Source organism: Prionailurus bengalensis, chromosome B1 (genome assembly GCF_016509475.1).
Source record: "Prionailurus bengalensis isolate Pbe53 chromosome B1, Fcat_Pben_1.1_paternal_pri, whole genome shotgun sequence".
NCBI lineage: Eukaryota > Metazoa > Chordata > Mammalia > Carnivora > Felidae > Prionailurus > Prionailurus bengalensis.
The window spans coordinates 201,079,699-201,101,468 of record NC_057344.1 but is presented as its reverse complement, the minus strand read 5'-3'; the positions used below and the strand labels follow the sequence as shown (position 1 = coordinate 201,101,468).

The window sequence follows — 21,770 nt, the reverse complement described above, 5'->3', positions numbered from 1 at the left end:
AGTAGATACAGGAAGGATTCTGTTGTCTTCCTGGTTAGGCCTTCAGACCCCGTGGCATCCCTTAAGTGCTGACCAGTTATGGAGTCATCTTTCTCCTCATGGCGGGCGGTGGCTGACTGTCAACACGTGGGCATTCGAGCTAGAACGAATGCATGATTGTTAGCAGTAATGGGGTCAGGAAGGTGACTTCCATGGGTGATAATTGTCCCACAGCACAGGCATCTGTGCTGCAAGGCGCTTTTCCTTCCGAAACTGGCTCGAGTCAGTGGTTCGCACGGACCCGGTTTTGTGGAGGGCAGGAATATTGCCTCAGTGTTCCCGGTAGATCGATTCTGCTGCTGGTGAGTCAGGAACGTGCTGGTGTTCGGCCGTATCGGGCCAACCGTTCTGGTTTTCTGTCTGGACGGTGCAGGTTCCCAGGTCTCGGGAACTGGGGACATCGCAGCTTTAGGGGGAGAGGAGACTGGCCGTGGTATCATATGTATCTTGTAGAACAAAGCGTTGATCTCTCTGGCGACCCCCTGCAGGGACTGTATTTCCACGGCTGGGGAAAGGCAGCAGAGCCACTCAGTGGGATAGCACAGCTTAAGCCAATGTTTTGATTACCGCTGGTCCAGTGACTGCCCATCTAACTACTGTGCCACTGGTTAAAGCGGCATTCGATAGCAGCCTGAATTTAGAGCACAGGTCCTGGAATTAGATCACTGAGTTCAAATCCCTGCCCAGCCATTGGCCAGCAGTTTGCTGTGGACCCCGTTTCCTCCTCTGTGACGTGGGAACAGTTGTTCTCTCTCTCGAGATGAAGTTGGATAAGGCGAGGAACACTCTGGGCCCAGGACGGACCCAGAGAAGATACCCAGGTATCTGATAACCTCATAACCCAGGTTATCATCAGCGTCTTGTGTTTGCTTGGGCTTTGTCATCTTGCCTCCCGTCTCCTGCCGGAGTATGGAGGTTCGGGGGGTCAATTCAGGTGTCTGATTTACCCCCAGGATGTTCGTACCTGTGCCGGTGCTGTGTTTTGCGAACCGCGTGGGTGAAGGCTGAGCGACTGAGCAAAATCCGCTTCCCCTTTCCTAGGGCAGGAAAGATGTTTCGACAACCCCCAGCTATCTGGGTCTAGAATGCACTCATTTCTTATTAGTATGTAATTTTCTTCTAAGCCCTTGTTAATGGCAGGGCGGTTGAAGGTGATCACCCCCATGCCCCTACCCCTGTGCATTTTCTTCAGAAAGGAAATGGAATGCTTTACATATCTAGAATGTTCTCTAAATGTCAATGAGGCATATTTTCTTGATTTTTTTTTTCTAAACAGGAGAAATTGGAAGAGTTAATGGACTTTTTCCAGGCTAGTAAGAGATACCATCTAAGTAAAAGATTTGGCCACAGGGAGTACCTGGTCCAGAACATGAAGTCGTCAGAGACCCGTGTGCAAGGCCTTCTGAGCGCCGCTGATGCTCAGCTGACCGTGTTCATCCAGAAGCATGAGAGGTGAGACCTGAGAGCCATCACAGATGACACACACAACCCCCTAGCCCCATCGTTCCTCATCAGGGATCGTCCACGCTGCTCGGTCAGCGAATACACTGACTGCTCCTTACTTCGTAAGAAAGATTCTCTAGTTGGAAGAATCCTTTGCATTGTAGAATTTTAAAAATGTAAGTGATAGTTGAGACAGCCATATGACGAACCTTCCCTGTGCCCGTCATACAATCTCCGTGATCAATCTTGATGTTGCTCCACATCCCCCCAGAGTTATTTATTTTTTTTTTTTAGTGTTTATTTATTATTATTTTGAGAGACAGAGCGCGAGGGGCAGGTGGAGAGGCAGAGAGAGAGGGACACACAGAATCGGAAGCAGGCTCCAGGCTCTGAGCTGTCAGCACAGAGCCTGACGTGGAGCTCAAACCCATGGACCACAAGATCGTGACCTGAGCCGAAGTCGGACGCTCAATCGACCGAGCCACCCAGGCGCCCCTCCTCCAGAGTTATTTTATTTTATTTTATTTTTTTTCAACGTTTATTTATTTTTGGGACAGAGAGAGACAGAGCATGAATGGGGGAGGGGCAGAGAGAGAGGGAGACACAGAATCAGAAACAGGCTCCAGGCTCCGAGCCATCAGCCCAGAGCCCGACGCGGGGCTCGAACTCACAGACCGCGAGATCGTGACCTGGCTGAAGTCGGCCGCTTAACCGACTGCGCCACCCAGGCGCCCCCCCTCCAGAGTTATTTTAAAGCAAATCCCCAACATCCCGCTGCAAGATCAGTGGTGGAGGCTTAACATGGGCTGTGTGTTGGGAGAGCCCACTTCCCCTTGAACTTGGGAGTGAAGTCAGAACACACAGAGGCTTGGGGCACCTGGGTGGCTCAGTCGGTTGAGCGTCCCACTCTTAATTTCAGCTCAGGTTGTGATCCTGGGGTCATGGGATTGAATCCTGAGCCAGGCTCTGTGCTGGGTGTGGCGCCTACTTGGGATTCTCTCTCCCTCTCTCTCTGTTTCCCTCTCTGTCTCGGTCTCTCCCTCTGCCCCTCTACCCTACTCAGGTGCACATGTGCTCTCTCTCTCTTTCTAAAATAAATCAATACATACGCACACAGATGCTGGTCTTAGATCACACGTGGTCTTTCTCTGCAGCTCCAGGGTACTGTGTGGTTGGTGAAAACGCACCTTCCTGCCAGGGCAGCCTCAGCTCTTCTGCATCCTGCCTGCCTTCCTTCCTTCCTTCCTTCCTTCCTTCCTTCCTTCCTTCCTTCTTCCTTCCTTCCTTTCTTCTTCCTTCCTTCCTTCCTTCCTTCCTTCCTTCTTTCCTTCCTTCCTCCTTTCCTTCCTTCCTTCTTCCTTCCTTCCTTCCTTCCTTCCTTCCTTTGAGGTACTTGATTGCAAACAACGACACTTACTCTTTCTGGTTATGAGAAGCTCTGAAATAAACAGAAGCCTAACTATAAAGCTGGCTTTCCCAGGACAGTCTGTGGTTTTCTGAATTGATTCTGCCATCTTGGTAATTTTATTAGGGCTCTGCAGCTCTCCCGCCCTACCAAATGAGGATGCTGTAAGGTGCAAATTATGCGAACACTCCCTACCCAAAGATGCTAATGAATTTGTCACTGCAGTTGCCTTGACACTCCTGATTAATTTTCACTCGAGTCAAAGAAACCGTTCCTTGCCTTGAACTGAAACACCGGACAGCTGGTCGTACTGTCGTGAGCCACGACTAGGCAGGTGTGTCCTATCTCTGACTTTTAAATTCTATTTTAAGAAGTTGGCCCAGACTTCTGTTTCTAAGGCATGTATCCACCGTGCATTCATTCATTCATTCATTCATTCACCTATTCACTCCTTCAAGAAGCTTCCATGGATAAACTACCCTGTGGGAGCAGAGGGCCCAGCCCAGCGATGCAGGCCGACTGGGACTAGTAGTGGGAATCACAGCAACAGACTGCATCGGTCAGGATTCTGGAGAAAAACAACCAGTCAGATAGGTACAGGGAGTTGGCGCGCACAGTGACAGAGGCTGAGAAGCCCACCATCTGTCATCTGCAAGCCGGAGACTCAGCAAAGCGGGTGGCGGAGTTCAGTCTGAGTCCGGAGGCCTGAGAACCAGAGGGGATCCCAGCCTGGGAGCAGCAGAAGGTGAGGCGAGGAGTCCAGCTGAAGCAGTGAGGCTGGAAAAAAGGGGGCAGATTCCTCCTTCCTCTGTCGTGTGTTCTGTTCAGTCCCCTGCTGGATTGGCTGGGGTCCCCCCACATGGAGGAGGGTGGGCGGTCTGCTTTACCCTCTAATGTCTCCTGGAAACCCCCTCCCAGACCCACTCAGACACAGCGCTTACTGTGGGTGCCCTGCGGCTACCCAGGTTAACGTGAAGAATTAACCCTTCACGGGGTATTTCCTACCTTTACTTCTTGGACTTCCGTTGTTTTTTTGTTTTGTTTTGTTTTTAATTTTTTTTAATGTTTATTCTTGAGAGAGAGACAGAGTGCGAGCCAGGGGAGGGGCAGAGAGAGGGGGAGACACAGACTCCGAAACAGGCTCCAGGCTTCACGCTGTCAGCACAGAGCCCGACGCGGGGCTCGAACTCACGAACCGCGGGATCATGACGTGAGCCGAAGTCGGACGCTTAACCTCCCGAGTCACCCAGGCGCCCCCACTTGGACTTCCATCGTGACAATCCCATCACCAGGAACTCCTGACCCACCGTCTCCTCTTGGAAAACTGTGGTGGCCCCTTGAGCGCCACTCTTTCCCAGAACTCTTGCCCAGCCTTGGCCCAAACCGGCGGGTTTCTGAGGGTGAGCCTTCTGTGCACGTCTCTAGCGACGCTGACTTCGCCCTTCCCGTATTTCGGGAACTTCCCGGCTGCCTGTTCCGCTTCTGCTCCTTCAGGGTGAATGAAGACTTTCTCTGATCAAACCAAACTCATGCAGAGATGACCGTCCAGCCACACCAATGGCTGGGCTGAGAGTGGGTTTGCAGCGTGCCTCAGCCACCTCTGTCTCTCTCTCCCTCCTAGAGCAGGGTACCTGGACGAGGACCAGATGGAGGCCCTGTTGCAGCGCACCCAGACGGAAGTCTTTTCCATCAAACAGAAGCTGGACAATGACTTGAAGCAGGAGAAGAAGAAGCTGCACCAGAAATTAATCCTTAAGAGAAGGCGAGAGATACTGCAAAAGGTACGTAAGGACTCGCGCCCTTGACGCTCTGTGTGACCTTTCCGAGCCCTCGCGGGGCGCCGGGCACCCAGAGCGCAGCCGAGGATCTCCCAGAGCCACGCGCCGTGCCTGGCGGAGACTCACTAGAACGCAGTGTCCGGAAGGTCCTGCAGGTGCCGTCCAGCCTGGGCAGAGCAGAGAGTCCTGGTGTGTTGGTCCCGCCCACCGGGGCCGGGAGTGAGGGCAGGGGGAGTGAAGAGTGAGCGATGGGTACCCTCGCGCTCACTGAGGGCTTACTCAGCCCTGTGCTAAGTTTGCTGCAGGAGATGTCTCACTGAGTCCCTACATTAACCCTGTGAGGTCAGTACTAGCGTTCGCTCCTTTTGTTTTTGTGTTAGCTTTATTTTTTTACATTTGTTTTAATGTTTATTTTTGAGAGAGAGAGAGAGAGAGAGAGACAGAGTGCGAATGGGGGAGCAGCACAGAGAGAGGGCGACACAGAATCCGAAGCAGGCTCCAGGCTCCGAGCTGCCAGCACAGAGCCCGACGCGGGGCTCGAACCCATGAACTGAGAACCATGAACCTGAGCCAAAGTCGGACACTCAACCGACTGGGCCACCCAGGCGCCCCTGGTTTTGCTTTTTTAATGAGAACACTGAAGGTGAGAGAGCCTAAGTGTGGCAGCTCGAGCTGACCGGGGGCTTGTGAAGGACTGACACTCATACCTCGCGGCTCTGGAGGCTGAAAGCCTGAGCTCAGGGTGGGGCTCGAACTCGCGAGGACCCTGGTGTGGGCTGCGGACGGCCGACTCTTCGCTGGGTCTGCCCACGGTGGGAGCCCTGTGGGGTCTCCTTTGTGAGGGCACGACTCCCGTCCACGAGGGCTCCACCCTCATGATCCCGGCACCTCCCAAAGGCCCCGCCTCCGAAGGCCGTCACATCAGGTGTTAGGTTTGAACGCATCAGTGCCCGAAGGGATGCGCACGTTCGGGTCATAGCGCTCAGTGGTGTGGCCACGGCGAGATACCCAGTAAGTGGCAGACATGGGGCTGAACCGAGGCCCCTGTGACTTAGGGCCTACGCTTTATCCTCATCACTAACCTTCTCTGCTCTTTGCCCACCTTGGGAGAGGCGAGACCCACAGGCAGATGTGAAAATGCCTCCCGACGGGCTCACCTCACCCGTACACTGAGTCCGGAAGCACCAATGTGCTCGATGCGCAGGAGGCCGGATGGACGCTGGAGGTGGTGGGTGGGCATCGTGTTCAAAGAGAGGCAAGAGTGCACTCTGCTGTGACCAGCTAGACAGGGTGAGGGTGGGGGGTGGAGGGGGCTCCCCGGGGAGGGCCCCTTGCGCCAGGCCGACGGGGAGCCGTGAAGGGTTTTCAGACAGAGGGACGTAATCGGATGTGGGATTTAGGAAGCCCACCTAGGAGCACCCTGTGGGGGAGAGACGGTGGAGCCTGGAGGGACGGACCCACGAGAGGCTTGGGCAGGTGGGAGCTGACCGGGGCCTACGCAGTGTCCCCGAGCACGGCGGGTGGGGACAGATTCAGAGCATTTCTGGGGCATACGGGGTGACACCTAGTATCGTCTGGTCCCGTTCTGGAGGGAGGGAAGGGGTTGCAGACCAGCTTCCTAATTTGATCACTGGAAACCCTGCTTTTCATGATCAAGTTTTGGCCCCAACGTCAAGCGCTGATTTTCGCCTTGACCGCTCAACTCCACCCCATCCTTGACCGTTGCCTCATGCGTCTCCACTGGCTCGAGGATGAAATCAGTGGGGCCCAAGGCCACCTTTCTCTGATGGTCTGGCCTGATTTCGGGTTAGGATCCGGAAGGGTGGACGGGCTCCAGGGACTCCAGCAGGCCTCCGTGAATATTGTTTCTGGACCGTCCCGTGTCCTCACAGAACAGAACAGAGACTGTCTGCAGGTGCTGTCATAAGTCCCAGCAGGACGGACATCTTTCTGCTTGTCCGCTCGCCCTCCACCACAGGGCCCTCACCCCTCCCACTCTCTCCCCAGGGATGTGCTTTTGCCACATTTTTTTTTTTTTGGTTTTTAATTTCTTTTGAATGTTTTTATTTATTTTCGAGACAGAGAGCGAGACAGAGCATGAACAGGGGAGGGGCAGAGAGAGAGGGAGACACAGAATCCGAAGCAGGCTCCAGGCTCTGAGCCGTCAGCACAGAGCCCGACATGGGGCTCGAACTCACATGAGATCATGACCCCAGCTGAAGTCGGACGCCAACCGACTGAGCCACCCAGGCGCCCCAGCATCTTTTATTTAAGTTTATTTATTTTGAGAGAGACAGAGACAGAGACAGAGAGACGGAGAGAATCCCAAGCAGGTTCCGTGCCATCAGCCCAGAGCGTGACGTGGGGCTCGATCCCACGAACTGTGAGATGATGACCTGATCTGAAATCGAGAGTCAGACGCTTAACCGACCGAGCCCCCCGGGCACCCCTTGTCTCCTGGCATCTTAACCCGACTGAAGTGTGCCCTCTTCCCTCGGGTCCCCCTTGGATCTCTTGCCTTGAAGGCCTCCCCTGACCTCCTCACGTAAGCTGTCTGTCCTGGATCTCAGGGTGTTTTTTTTCCCGTTACCCCATCCGGAGCTGGGGTTCCCGTGTGCCTGGGACATGGTGAGGGTAATAGACACTCCCTGTCGTGAGCTCTGCGGTAGGCACTCCTCTGAGTCCTACACACGGTGAAGCAACTCACTGAATCCTCACAAATGCTGTGGGAGATACATCCTGCTCTTGTCCCCGTTTCGGAGATGAGGATATTGGAGGCACAGAGAGGACTAGACGTTCTCTTTGGGTCACTCCTCTTGGCCATGGAGGTGCCAGGATTGGAACCCAGGTGGTCTGCCTCGTGGGCTTTACCTGCTCGATAATACGCCTTGGGGCTCATTCGATGAAGCGTCCGACTTCGGCTCAGGTCACCAGCTCACAGCTCATGGGTTCGAGCCCCGCGTCGGGCTCTGTGCGGACAGCTCGGCCTGGAGCCTGCTTCGGAGTCTTATGTCTCCCTCTCTCTCTGCCCACCCCCCTGCTTGCTTTCTGTCTCTCAAAAAAAGAAACATTAAAAATTAAAATTAAAAAATGATAATACAAGCCTTGAACAAATGAAGCTCTCACTATATTTTGGGTTACTCTCTTTTTAAAAATTTCGTTTAATGTTTATTTATTTTTGAGAGAGAGAGAGAGAGAGAGAGGGAGACTGAGCAGGAGTGGTGGAAGGGCAGAGAGAGGGAGACACAGAATCCGAAGCGGGCTCCAGGCTCCGAGCTGTCAGCACAGAGCCCCATGCGGGGCTTGAACCCACAAACCCTGAGATCGTGACCTGAGCCGAAGTCGGACGCTCAACCGACTGAGCCACGCGGGCGCCCCTAGTTTGGGTTCCTTTCTTGAGGCTAGTTTTCCAAGCGTGGTCGTCGGGAAAGGACCTGTCAGCGTCCTCTGCCTCCTGCAGCCGGTTTGCACGGGGTCCCCCAGGGGGCTGTGCGCACAGACCCTGCCCTCACTTAGCTCTCCTGCCTGAAACCCCCGCAGCACAAGGAGCAGCAGAAGGAGCTGCTGTCCGTCGGGGAGGCCCTGCGAGCCGCCGAGGACGCCAGCCAGTTCCTGAGCCGCTGGGGGAGCCTGCTGGCGGAGCACAGCGCCGCGCTGGAGGCGCTACAGGAACGCCTGGACCAGGCCGCCCTGGAGGACCTCAGGGCCCTGACCCTGTCGCTGTCCGAGAAGGCCACCGAGGAGCTGCGGCGGCTGCAGAGCTCGGGGGTGGCCCAGGAGCTGCTCAAGCACGGCGTGCCCTGGCTCTTCCTGCAGCAGATCCTGGAAGAGCACGGCCGGGAGCTGGCCGCCCGGGCCCGGCAGCTCGAGGCCGAGGAGAGGGACAGGGACCAGGAGGGCGTCCAGAGCGTGAGGCAGAGACTGAAGGACGACGCCCCGGAGGCCTCCACGGAGGAGCAGGCGGAGCTGAGACGCTGGGAGCATCTGATCTTCGCGTGAGTGCCCTGCGAGCCCTCCCCCTCCTCCACCCCCCGCGAGAGGGGTCCCGCCCGTGGTCGTGGGGACAGCGGGCACTGCATAGACGGGAGCGGGGATGGCAGTTCCTTAGTCACAAGGACCGGCGGCCCAGGGGACGGGGTCACCCAGGGCCGCAGCCGGGGCCAGTGAGAGGCAGGCTTTGTAGCAAGAAGAGGGTGAGGTTCCCATGGAGGGAGGTGACTGGTGGCGAACAGGACCCTCCCCTCTCTGCTCCCAGGGACAAGGCCCTTCATCGGCCGACCTTCTTACCAAGGGGACCAGGCACAGCTCCTGCCCATGCAGGACATATCACATGTCGTTGCTCATTCGAGGCCATTCCGAGCCCGCCCGGTTTCACCAGATGTCAACGACATGCGATGTTGGCCCCTACTCTGAGGCCTTCCACGTCTCACTGTCTCTTCACCCGGCCCCTCCCTTCAGTCACCGATTCGGTGGCTGGGCTATCTGATTTCATTCTTAATTCGAGAACCGTGTAATGACATCCACCTGTGAGTAGGACGTACTGGGCCACAGCTGGCCACCACTTCTCGTATAACTGGAAAATAGCAGATAAATGGCACACCTCCTGTTTTTAAAGAGGCAGGGGTGCTGTGGAAGTGATGAGGATCAGCCCAAGTCGCCTGCCTCAGGGGCCAGAGCGCCACAGCCCTTCGCTTCCCGGCAGTGTTTGACAGCTGTCTGCACAGACGGAGATGTGGTGTGGCCCGATTGGGGCACCTTTTGTGGTGTCAGAGAGACCAGCAAAGCGTTTGGCAGTTGTTGGGGGCTGGCCCAGCAGATCGGAAAGAGAAGGAGCTCCAAACAAGGCCAGCGTGGAGCTTTAGAGAGGAGTGAGGTGTGGACCGCGTAGACCAGAAAGCCTGGATTTAAATCCCACCAGCTGAGTGTAGGAAAGTCACCTAACCAACTTGAGCCTCATTTCCCTTGCCTTAGGCGACAATAGTAAATCACTTAGGGTGCTGTCCGCAGCACATGATACCATCGCATCGGCAAAAGGTGAAGAGAATATTTTATAAGAAGGAGTCAGCGGTAGATGTTTCTAGGCTTGATTCAGTGGCTCAGTGATTCTGTCAGGGACCCAGTTCTCACCGTCTTTCTGCTCCACTGCCCTCCGTGTGCCTCCTCGGTCTTTGGGCTCATCCCCTCATGGTTTCAGGATGGCTGCTGCAGCTCCAGGTGTCACGCTCATTATCCCTTTTGAACATCTCAGGCATCAATCCTTCCAATACCACCGGTCACAAGCCCATGCCTAACCCACTCACTGGCAAGGAGAATGACACAGCCATGATTGTCGTAGACCAGAGGCAGTAAACGTTTGTTTAATGAACTAATGAACTTGACTGCGTTCCAATAAAAGTTTATTAACAAAAATGGGCAGGGGGCTGGACTTGGTCCACAGGCCGTAGTTTGCCAGTCCCTGCCTTAGACCAGTTGCAGAAGCCCCACCCCGGGGCTGTGAGGGGTATGTAGGGTAGCCCCTCCAAACAAAAGCTGAGCTGACAAGGGGCAAGGTAGTGGCCCTGGGTTAGGTCGTCAACCATGTCTAACAAGATGCCACCTTCACGGCAGTGATGAGGGAGTCCATGGGTTAATATATTTAAATCCTTTAACACAACCCTTGATCTGCAGGAAGCGGAAAATGAGTAGTATTACCTCTAATATTCCTGTGCTGGAAGAGCTCAGATTATCGGGAGAGCAGACACAGAGAGAGGCGATCATTGACAGACGATGCCCAGGCAGGTGACCATACGGGGCACCCTGCAGGATCCAGATCTTTGCCAGGCTCCGAGGGAGGTATGCTCTGTGCACCCACCACCTGCCTGGCACTGGGAGCCAGAGACGAGCGGGCGTGGGCCCCCGGTGCCTTGCGGTGAGGGGGCACGACCAGGGATGGGGCAGCTTGACGGAAGTTGTGGTCCTTATCTGGGGGTGAAACGGAGAGACCGGTGTGGCCGGTGTGAAGGAACAAAGTTAAAAACCAGCAGCGTGGGAGGAAAGAACAATTTCCACCCTCCACTGGGTCCATTTATTTCCAGTAATGAAGTAACCGTTTGCCTGTATGAACGTGATTGTGCCCATCTGGCAGGAACGGAGAGCCTCTTTTCCTCTTAACAAACGGACCTACCAATCCATATTCCTTAAAGTTGCCTTTCCTTTCAACAAACCAACCAGCCGGCCCAGAAATTTAAGCAAATAAGCAAACCCAAACAATCCCTCCGAGCAAATAAACAAAACTCAACCCCACTTAGGATACTTTTCTTGGTATAGACGCTTCACCGTCTGAGCTGATTCTTAGGCACAACTTAATTCTGAATCCAGAGCTCTGGCTGTTGGAAGTTGTTGCACGGACAGGAGGGTGGAGGGGGTGTTGTGGGTCGGGGGTGGCGGAGGCCGGAGGGGAACGAGTCCTTTTCAGCATATCGGGTCAGCCCGTCTGTGTCCCCCCTCTGCCGGGCCGGCACGCTGCGCGCTGGGCATCGGTGGTCCCTCCCACCTGCCCCCCTGTGATGGGCATGGGACGGAGGGCATCTTCCTGCCAATGCCCGTCCTTCCTTGGCAGGTACCTCTCGTGGAACGGGATCTGTCCGGCTTCCACCATTTCGTGCCTCCTCCTACGCAGTGCTGGTGCCCGGGACTGACCTCACCACCAGGGAGAACGGGTCCCCGGGTGTCTGCAGGGAGTACAGCCTCTCAGTTCTTCCCCATCTCTGCTTTACGGTTCTCATGTGTTTCCCAGTCTTTGTTAGCGTCTGTTTTCTTGGACACACAAGACGCCGTCTCCTCTCCAAACCGGTAAAAAGCAGACCCTTGCGCACCACTTCCTAGTCCCACGAATTGTTCTCGGTGATTCACTCTGTATTCCCCCAGAGTCCCTTCGCACGCTGCAACCCGCTTTGGACTCTTCGAGGCGTATAAATTAGACCTGACATCCCCATTACCAGATGGCCGTTGCCTTCAACATCATGTGGATCCATTTTGTGGAGAGTATGGCCAAAGCCGCCTCTGGTTTAGTCATTCACCAGGAAAAGAGAATTCTCACCTTGCTGTCTGGAAACGCTTTATCATTTTTCTAAGGGTCGAGGAGGGTCGATGCACACGATACACATGTGTTTGTCTGCTTTGCTTATTCAAGATTCCAAAAGGTTGCAGCCTTTATTACTGAGGCATTTGGAAAAAATGGCTTTGCACCGTCGTCTTAAAACACATTTTTAGAAACTTTCTGATTTCAAGCAGGATGGAGTTGCTATAAACCTGGTTGGGTAAAGTAGGAATTAACAAGGATGTGCTTTTTTTTTTTTTTTTTTTTTGCCAGGGAAAGCATGTCTTTGAGACTTCTTTCCTGAGCTCCTGCCTTCATTTTAAACTCCTTTAGGGCACAGATCCTCCCTGTCTCCTGTGTTTCTGTCTTATCTTTGTGCCTACACAGCAGAGCATTAAGGCCGGGCCACCCCGGGGCCCATGGGCTTGAGGATGGGCAAGAATCGTGACTCAGAGTCATTTCAAGGTTACTTTCACTTTGGATCCCGTGTGCCCTGCAAACACAGTGGGGAAAAGGTTCTCCAGGCGGTAAGGTACCAAGGAGCGGCTGGCAGCTTCCTGGCAATCTTTTATTTTTATTATTATTTTTTAACGTTTATTCATTTTTGAGACAGAGAGACAGAGCGCGAGCTGGGGAAGGGCAGAGAGAGAGGGAGACACAGAACCCGAAGCAGGCTCCAGGCTCTGAGCTGTCAGCACATAGCCCAGTGAGGGGCCTGAACTCACGAACTGTGAGATCATGTCTTGAGCCGAAGTCGGACGCTTAACCGACTGAGCCACGCGGGCGCCCCTTCCTGGCATTCCTTTAAAAAAGTTGACGGACCCCATGAAGTGAGAAACCCAAGACAGGATATCAAGACACGGGCCTGGGGCCTTCGCACTATTTCTGGCTGGAGGCCCATGTCAGCGGAAAGTCCTATTCTATTTCCAGAAGAGAACTTTCTAGCTGAGCTGCGGTCCCAGCCTCCCTCACTGAGCTTTGGGCGTGGTAGGGCCGGCCCCGGCCTCCCACGGTGGTCCTGCAGGTTTTTCTAAAGCAAGCGCAGGGCATATTTTATGCAGCCCGTGTGGATTGCACATTACCGGAAGAAGCAAAGAAAGCCGCGGTTGTCAACAGAGAACATTTGTCAGATGAACTAGTGAACAGACATGCATTGCCCGAAGCAGGAAGCAGAAGAGGACTCTCCCCCACTTTCTCGCTCCTGGCCCGGCAGGAACTTCTTCTGCACTGGGGTCCCCAGCAGACTTAGCCTCACATCTCCGCAGGGACGTGGGAAAGTGAGCTCGTGGTCTGTCTGCCCGGTGGAGTGGGCCGTGGGCCTTGCCAGAAAGGAAGGGTGGGGCACTTTCCTCGGCCTCCTCACCTGTAAACTGAGGATCGAGTTGCTAGAAGGAATGGATCTTTCCTGCGGCTGCCACAGCAAAGTGTCTCAAACCGGGAGGGTATTCTCTGGCTGCCTTGGAGGCCGGAAGTGTGAAGTCAGGGCGTCAGCAGGGCTGGACTCCCTCTGAGGACACGAGGACAGAGTCTGTTCCTGGTTTCTCGCAGCTTCTGGTGATGCCACTGGCCTTGGCCTCCGTCAGCTTTGTTCTGTCACTCCAGTCTCTGCCTCTGTGGTCCCAAGGCTTCCCCTGCGTATGTCTCTCTTCTCTTATGAGGACATCGGTCATGTTGGATTAAGGGCCTCTCCTACTCCACTATGACCTCGTCTTACCCTACTTTCGCGTCGGCAGAAACCCCGTTTCCAAATAAGATCACGTTCACAGGTAGCGGGGGTTGGGACTTGAGTATCTTTTGGGGGGGACACACAGGTCAGCCTTTAGCAGGAGATCAGTCAGCACGTGCCCAGCATGGAACGGGTTTTCTCTGAGTGATGGCTGTCGGTCATCACCTCTTAAGACCCAGGACAAGGCCCCGGCCTTTCCCCTCATCCTCCTGAGCTGAGCTGGCCACCCCTTCTCCAGGCTGCTGGGACCTACTGCATGCTGCTGAGCGGGCTCAGCGGACGACGCTGCGTTTTCATGTGTTCCTAAAGCGAGAGCAGGCCCTGTCCCCGGTCAGGAGGGGCCGGAAGGTCTGCTGTGGCCCCGCAGACACCCTCACAGCCTCGACCCACTGTAGCTTAGCTCCGGGACAGGGGAGTGTCCAGCACGAGATATACTCGGTGCTTGAGAGATCGCCGCGGAAGGAATGCGCCAATGAAGGCACGATGAGCCTTTCCAGGCGTGGATTGAACGCGTGCATTTTGCTGTCTGGATCCCCCCACCCCCGCCAGCCCCCCGGCCCGCTTCCTCCGCGTAAGAACGTCTCTGTTCTGGCTTTTCCAGGAAGCTCTGTTCCTCGGCCTTCTCCCAGTCTGAAGAGGAGCTGCTCAGGATGAGGCAGGAGGTTCACGGCTGCTTCGCCCAGATGGACAGGAGCCTGGCCCTCCCCAAAATCCGGGCCCGCGTCCTGCTGCAGCAATTTCAGACTGCCTGGCGAGAAGCAGAGTTCCAGAAGTTGGACCAGGCACTGGCTGCCCCTGAGATGCAGGTGAGAGTGATGCCCGGCAGCTCCTTGGTGGCGGACGTGGGGCGTCTCTCAGCCCCCGACGCCCCCCCTGGGTTCATCCCACGTCGCTCTCCTCTGCAGCCGTGTCGGCATCCGGCTACTCGTCCTGACCTTACGGTGCCCGGCCCAGACCCCCTCGCCCGGGCCCTGCACCGCAGCCGCTCAAGGCTCACACCTGCTCCCTCCTTCTGGGCGTGGCTCCGGGCAGATGGGCACCACCTGGCCTGAGACGCGCTCCCCCAGCCACACTCAGTGACCCGCTCGGGGTACAAAAGGCTGGCCCCTTCCGTAAGTGGCATAAGGAGGATGCTTAGCTCAGGTGGGGCCAGGGAAAGAGAACCCCCCACGCTCGACCTTATAGTGCGATAATGGGCAGCTGCCTTTTGGGGGCACCTGTCGTGTGCCTCGAAGACAGACCGCTCTCGGAGGCCATGTTTGCCCCAGAGCCCCCCCATGGAGCCGTCGAGGCTACACCTTACCTGAGAGCCCCGCCCTTTGCCCTTCCTGACCTGGTCCCTCACTGCCTACATGCTCCTGGCTCCTCTGTCAGGAAACCAAGGTCTCCCCATCCCCATCTCTGGCTCTGCCGCTGGGGAACCCAGCCCAAGACGAGACCTCTGAACTTGCTGTTTCTTCTGCCAGGAACACGCCTGCCCCAGAACCTCGAGGGTCCAGCCCTTTGTGATCTGTTTGCATCCCAGCTCAGACGCCCACCCTGAGCACCCGTCCAGAAGAACCCCCTCCCCAGGCATTCCTCACGTGGCTGTGGTCCGTGACTCCACATAATCGGCCACTGCCTGAGACGCCCTGGTTTCTCAGCCCGCGCCCTGCCTGCTCTCTAACCCCTTCACCACTCCGTCCCCACCACCTAGAAAGTGCCTGGCGCACAGTAGGCGTGCAGTTCATTTGACTGAGCCAGCCAATCACCAGGTGAACACAAGAGGTCAATCTTCTCTTGAGGCGATGCCGTGTTGAGATTCAAAACCTATTCAAAGCGCTTAAGCCAACACTGTCTCCTGCAAGTTCACGGCAATGCCGGGAGGCAGGTTTCCAAGCTCACTTTCCAGAAGAGAAAACCACCCGGCAAAGGAAAAGTGAGTTGACTGAGGCAGGCAGGAGGTGGGAGAACTGGGCTTGGGCTGGTTTTTCCTGACTTTAAACCCACTGGTTTTTCTTTAGGGGAAGAAAAAAATCAAAACAACAAAAAAATCAGACATATCCTCACTGAATAAAAAACAGTACAACGCAGAAACAGCTTGGAAGGTTTCATATTCTTTCATGTTAAAAAAAAGGTTTTTTTTTCCTTTCTATTTCTGTTCTTAGAAGGGTGCAGGATACATAAGATGATGGTAGTTAGAGAGTAAGGAACAAATGATCAAAGTGTTCCCCCCCCCCAAGTTTTGGAACAGCGACTAAACATATTTCCACGTAAGTGAAGCAAGGTGTGTTTCCCCTGCTTTTGGGCTGACCAAGGGCCAATCCTGGCAGGAATTAAGTTTTGGATTCTAAAGTTGCTCAAGGTGCTGGGTTTGGAGACAGAGGTGGCCCCGCGTCCAGCCTCCGAGGGGCAGAGGCCCCGCCTGTGAAGCGCGCTCCTCGATCCCCTGCGAGAAATGCACACACAGGCTGGTGGCCGCGGTTGGCTGAGCCCGACTCCCTTCACGAGGACGGTCCTGGGAAAGCAGAGGGGCCGGTGGTGGAGGACTCTGCTGGTGCCAGCGGCGAGAGCTGCTCTCTGTATCTTCACAAGCACAGGGACACCTCTTCTGTCGAGTCCCCTGCCCGGAGAGGCTGCCGGATCCGGGTCCCACGGCTGGGAGGAGGGGCCTTGGGTTGGTTGTGCGGCCTGACCTCAAAGCTTTGGCTGTGCCCTCCGGAGCCCCTTTTCTGCCTTTGGTGGACCAAAGGCCCACGCACTGAGCTTGTTCAGGAAAATGTCCATCTATCCCCCCTCTGCCGGCCTCAGACACGCGGGCAGGTGCATATGCTTCGGGAGCTCCTCTCGGCTTTGGGAGACAAGGGGGGGGGCGCTGTGCAAACCCACTGGCAGTCACTCCTCTGCCCGTGCTTTCTCCTGCCCCCTCTAGCAACAGTCCAAGGCAAGAAAGCCGCGCTCCAAGAGTAAAAGCAAGACAGACCTTCTGAGGAAGTGCATCGAAGATAAAATTCAGCTCTTTGAGGAGCAAGCCCCCGAAGACCTGGTTGAAAAGGTCAGTCCTCCTGCCTCCTCTGTTGCTCTCACCGCACACACGGGGCCGATGCCACCCAGTTGCCAGCACACACGGAGTCCCCGGGGGCCCTCGCTGCGCGCCTCTGTTCCGCCGTGGTCCCGCAGCTGGGACCCAGCCCTGCCCCTCAGGCCCTTCCGCCCATCCTGCCTGGAACTCTCTTCCCTCCCCGCCCGGTCTCTGGTTCCATCTCTGCTTGGTCCTTCGGGCCCCACGTCTCAGCTGCTGCCGCGGTGGCCGCCGTCGCTGTGCCTGGCTCTGCGCCCAGGCGTTCGCGCGTGTTACACTTTACGTCCCTGCGTGTACCACGCACAAACATGCGGTGCCTTCCGTGTTCTTCCCTGTTCCTGGATGAACCCTGCCGCCTTCCCTTACCCGGATAGATGAACCTTGTCTTTGGCCCTCCTGAGGCACCGCCTCTGTCCTCAGGTGTCCCCTCCCCTAAGAAGCCTGATCGGATCACCCGGTTCTTCCCCCTGCTTCCTCCTTTCTTATCCTGACGTGTACCCCACTGTGCGTTCACTGCGCTGGGACCCTGAGGCGGCATGATGCAGTGGCTCGGGTGTGGTGTCGACAGACTCTAGGACTTCAGTGGCGACGGTGCGTCCTGGCCTCACTCTCATGGTTGGGGGAGACGGACAGAAAGCACTTAAAACCACAGACCCTGATCAGTGTCGTTAGGACACAGAGGAGGTGATGCGACAGTGACCAGACGGGGCTGGGGGGAAGTGAGACCCACCAGAGGCGGCCGAGTCAGGTCAGGTCTCTCTGGAGAGGTGACGCTTAAGAGTTGACACTGTGCCCTCGCTGCCTGGGTGCCCCCGTGTCCCCAGCGCCCCTCGCAAAGGGTGGGTTCCTGAGAGGCGGGGTTCAGTGGGTGGGTCTATCAGACCATCTCTGAGCGGCCGTTTTCTTTCTGCCTCCTGTCCGTGTCCTTGTCTAGGTGTATTTAGTGCAGGTGTATCTTTCAGATCGCAAAAGCATAACCTGGCCGGGAGCCGCAGAGCCTGCACAGGGTGAGAGGTCAGTGGCTCCTTCTAGGGGTGACCAGGCTGGGATGTCTCAAGGGACACAGGAGGCAGCACCCTGTTCCCACCCAAGCTCTCTGCGAACCTGAGAGGTAGGAACCTGAGAACCTGAGAAGACTGAGGCGGGTAGAGGTGAAAATGTCAGCGTCCTCGTTGCTAAAGGCTAGCACTGAAGATGGAAATTAGTGTGAGAGCCAGATGGGCTTGCTGAGCGGCTACCTGGTCACAGGCCTCCCTGGGGCTCTCTGGGTGGCCTTCCTGGAGGAGGTGAACACGAGGGCAGCTCTCAGGCAGAGCTAGCCCGCCTGGTGGGTTGTGGTTGCGGTTTACCAAGAAGCAGCAGAGGAGAGGGGTGCTGAGGGGCATCCTGGGGGCCCAGTGGGGCATTTCCTCCAACACAGGCCAGCTCGTGACCCAAACACATCAGGCTCGAGGTGGATGTTGCTGCAGAAGGAAAACTTGAGGTTTGTCTTGGCAGGGAGAGTGGGTGGCCTGAACCACGGCCAAGGACATGGTGCAGGTTCAGGGGAGCCCAGAGGATTGGCAGCCCTGTGAAAAGGCTGCTTTGCGGGAGTACAGGGTGTCCCGAGGGTAGGACAGCTGGCCACGGTGGAGGGTCTCACGTGCCAGGCTGAGAAGGTGAGCGGAACCTCGCTGGTCCCGTCGACGGAGGAGAGGGACAGGCTGGATGACTACTGGGTGGCCGTGAGTGGTGACAGATGACATCCTGTCCCGCGGTTCCCTGAGCCCGACTCTGCAGCCCGCCCTGCCCTGAGTTCACCTCCATCGTTTCCGTGTGAGTCGTGCATTTGTCCTGAGATCCCGCCAGGCCCTTTGCGTGTGTGGAAGACGCAGCCCTCTGCCCCACTCTGGACGATCGCTGGCATTTCCAAGGGCAGTTTACATTTCATGTTTGTCCTGTGCACTGATTTAAGAACTTAACTCCCTTCTTGAGACACACTAACCCTCCAGTAAGAATAGTGCTCATTTATTTTGTTTGCTTTTGAATGCCTGCGTCTCTGGGTACCCTACTCAGGACTTTCTGTATACAACATATATGTTGCTTATACGTGACGGGCATAATTAAAAATAGATCTACCCTATGACCCAGCAATAGCACTGCTAGGAATCTACCCAAGGGATACAGGAGTGCTGATGCTTAGGGGCACTTGTACCCCAATGTTTATAGCAGCACTTTCAACAATAGCCAAATTATGGAAAGAGCTTCACTCATTGGGGCTGCCAAGCACACTGGAGGCACCTGCTGGGTGCCCCCTTTCTTTGCTAGAATCTGAGACAGCGATCCCTGTAACCCTCAGTCCCGGGTGGATATGTGCCTCGTCTGGACGCTTCCACCTGAAGGGATTTGCCCAACGTCAGTGCATACTAGAGCTGGGGGTCGGATGAGGCACATCTGCCGTGTTGTGACCCAGCTGCGACAGCGAGGAGGTTCAGCCTCCCAAAGTGGCTCTCCCGTGCCCTGCCCGCGTCCCCCTTGCCTTTCCTCCACTTCTTTCCCTGCCTTTCTCGTCTTTCTCCTATCCTTCTGTCTCCTTCCACTTCCTCTTTCGGAGATCGTTTTGTGGACTGCCTTCTCCGGGCCCGGCTGGTCTCGGTTTCTGCTCTTAAGATGTTCACAGCCTCAGGCGTGCGGCCACTTTGCGCACCAGCCATTTGGAGTTTCGCCTCCTGCTTTCAGATAGAAAACCCACCCCGCTGACCCGAGCTCCGCCGTGGGTGAGTGGCTGTTTGACTGGTTCACAGAGAGTGGTGTGAATGATGCGGGGAGACAGACAGACAGACGAGGATGGGCTTCCTGCCTGACCACTTTTCCTCTACAGCTGAGGAGCTAATGGAGTGAGGAGTCTGCTGTGGTCACCGGCCGCTGCAGGAGGGGCTGGAGGGTGCCTGTGATCAGAAATGGGACTCAGGCAGCGACACCTGGGCCTTCTTATGGGGGGGGGGGTCACTGTAAGCTCACAGGTGCATCATTTTAAACCTGAAAGACTCTGGAGGGCATATACATTTTAGAATAAGTTAACCCAGTTCCTAAATAACTTTCTGTTGTGATGGCATGAAACTTACAGGTGAATTTGAGAATTGGTATTCCATCCCCCAGAAGGCAGAATGTTTCTTTTTTTATTTGGATCTTCTCTTAGGGTCTTGAAGAAGATTTACAATTGTTTCTGTAAGTAGGGTAACCATATATCTCAGTCTCTTGGGACGGTCCCAATGACCTTCCCGTTAGCTCCTTTTCGCTCTCAACTTCGTGACAAACCATATGGTCACCTTAGATGAAAGGTATTTCTTTGTGTGATTTCTAGATACAATATAGGTTTGCTCGCAGTTGTGAATGGTAACCTGCCTTCTTCTTTTTTAACCTTTTATTTATTTTTATTTTTTTGAGAGAGAGAGTGTGTACGCATGCAAACGGGGAAGGGGAGGAGGGAGAGGGAGGGAGAGAATCTTAAGCAGCCTCCACGCTCAACGGGAGCCTGATGCAGGGCTTGATCCCACGACCCTGGCATCATGACCTGAGCTGAAATCAAGAGTCAGACAGAGGCTCAACCGTCTGAGCCACCCAGGCCCCCCATGGTGACCTATTTTCAATTGTATTTTTGACATATTCAGTACTGGTGCAAAGAAACGTTACCAGTTTTTATTTATAAGTCTTTCCAGACTGTCTCTGTTCTATCTCTGGAGCCGGACATCGGGGTCCGAGTCCTAGCTTCGCCACTTGCCAGCTGTGTGACCTTGAACAAGTTTCTTAACTGTTCTGTGCCCTATTACACTCATCCTTCAAGGTGGATACTAGAAGCACCTGTCATTTAGGATTCTTCTGGTGAGAATTCACCTGCTGCTTCTGTTGATTTTCTGCATAGTCAGTCACCATGTCGACAAACAATTGCAATTTCGTTGCCTCCCTTCCCAGCCTGTGCCTCATCGCTCTTTGTTATCGGTGTTTCCATGTCCTTGTCTGCCGGTTCCATCATCTCTCTTGTTTCCCCTGATGGATTTCCCCCCGAGTTGTGGATCCCATTTTCCTGCGTCTTGGTGCGCATGGTAATTTTTGATTAGATGCTAGGCACGGTCGGTTTTACATGCTGGGTACCAGACTCTGTGGCATTTTCTTTAATAGTGTTGGCGTTTGGACATGTAGTTGCATTGTTTAGGATTCGTTTTATCCCTTCAAGACATGCTTTTAAGTTTTGTTAGGTTGGAATTAAGAGCTGCCTTTAGTCAAGAGCTAATTTATCACTATTACTGAGGTACTACCCATCTCCCTGATGCCTGTGTGCTTTTCTCACTCAGGCTAATAGGAACGCTGACTCTTCCCAGCTCTCTGTGGGCTCCAGAAATCGCTATGCCTCTTATTTCTGGTGGTTCTTTTCCTGATCTGGTACAGTTTTTTTTTTTTTTTTTCCCAAGCATGCCCAATGCTTAGCGAAAGCCTTGAGAACACCCCTGGAGGTCTCTGGAGTATTCTCTCTCTCTCTCTCTCTCTCTCTCTCTCTCTCTCTCTCTCTGCAGCTCCTTCCTCTTTGGGACTCTGCCCTACAAATTCTAGACACAGTGACCTCCCAAACTCTGGTTTTCTTTTCTTAACCCGATGCACCTGCTGGGCTTTCCCCAGGTCCCCATCCGATGGTGCACCCTAGGAACTGCATCCAAGCAGTAAGCTGGGGCAGCTGTGGGGCCACCTTGTCTATTTCCTTCCTGTCTGGTACCCCAGTTCTGCCCAGTATCTGAAAACTATGGCATCGTATATGGGATCTGGTTTTCTGGTGGTGGGAAAGTAAATCTGTTTTTGGTTCTTCCATCCTGGCCAGAAGTAGAAAATTTTGACCTATCCCTTTGTCATAGGTTTTGAATTTTACCCTATTTTTAAAAAGTTTTTTTCTGGGGCACCAGGGTGGCTCAGTCGGTTAAGCGTCCGTCTTCAACTCAGGTCATGATCTCATGGTTCGCGAGTTTGAGCCCCGCGTCAGGCTCTGTGCTGACAGCTCAGAGCCTGGAGCCTGCTTGGGATTTTCTGTCTCCTTCTCTCTCTCCCTCCCCCACTCATGCTCTGTCTGTATCTCTCTCTCTAAAAATAAATAAACATTAAAAAATTAAAAAAAAATTTGTTACTGATTTTCATTTTTTTTTAAATATTCTAGTTAAAGAATACAGTATGTATGATAATGATGCTTTGGAATTTATCGTGGTTCCACTGCGGCT

General features: G+C 54.7%; 1 protein-coding gene across 6 annotated transcripts in view; it reads left to right on the top strand.

Moving 5' to 3' along the window:
* The window catches only part of EVC2 (EvC ciliary complex subunit 2), a 133,641-nt gene that overhangs the window by 83,006 nt on the left and 28,865 nt on the right, over positions 1–21,770 (top strand). For 5 of the 6 annotated variants that reach the window (XM_043572993.1, XM_043572996.1, XM_043572995.1 and 2 more), the window contains 5 exons: positions 1,316–1,491; positions 4,509–4,668; positions 8,206–8,660; positions 14,071–14,275; positions 16,381–16,503. In XM_043572993.1, coding sequence (XP_043428928.1) covers positions 1,316–1,491; positions 4,509–4,668; positions 8,206–8,660; positions 14,071–14,275; positions 16,381–16,503 — 1,119 coding nt within the window. The remainder of the gene's footprint in view (positions 1–1,315; positions 1,492–4,508; positions 4,669–8,205; positions 8,661–14,070; positions 14,276–16,380; positions 16,504–21,770) is intronic. The other variant, XM_043572997.1, reaches the window with a different exon arrangement.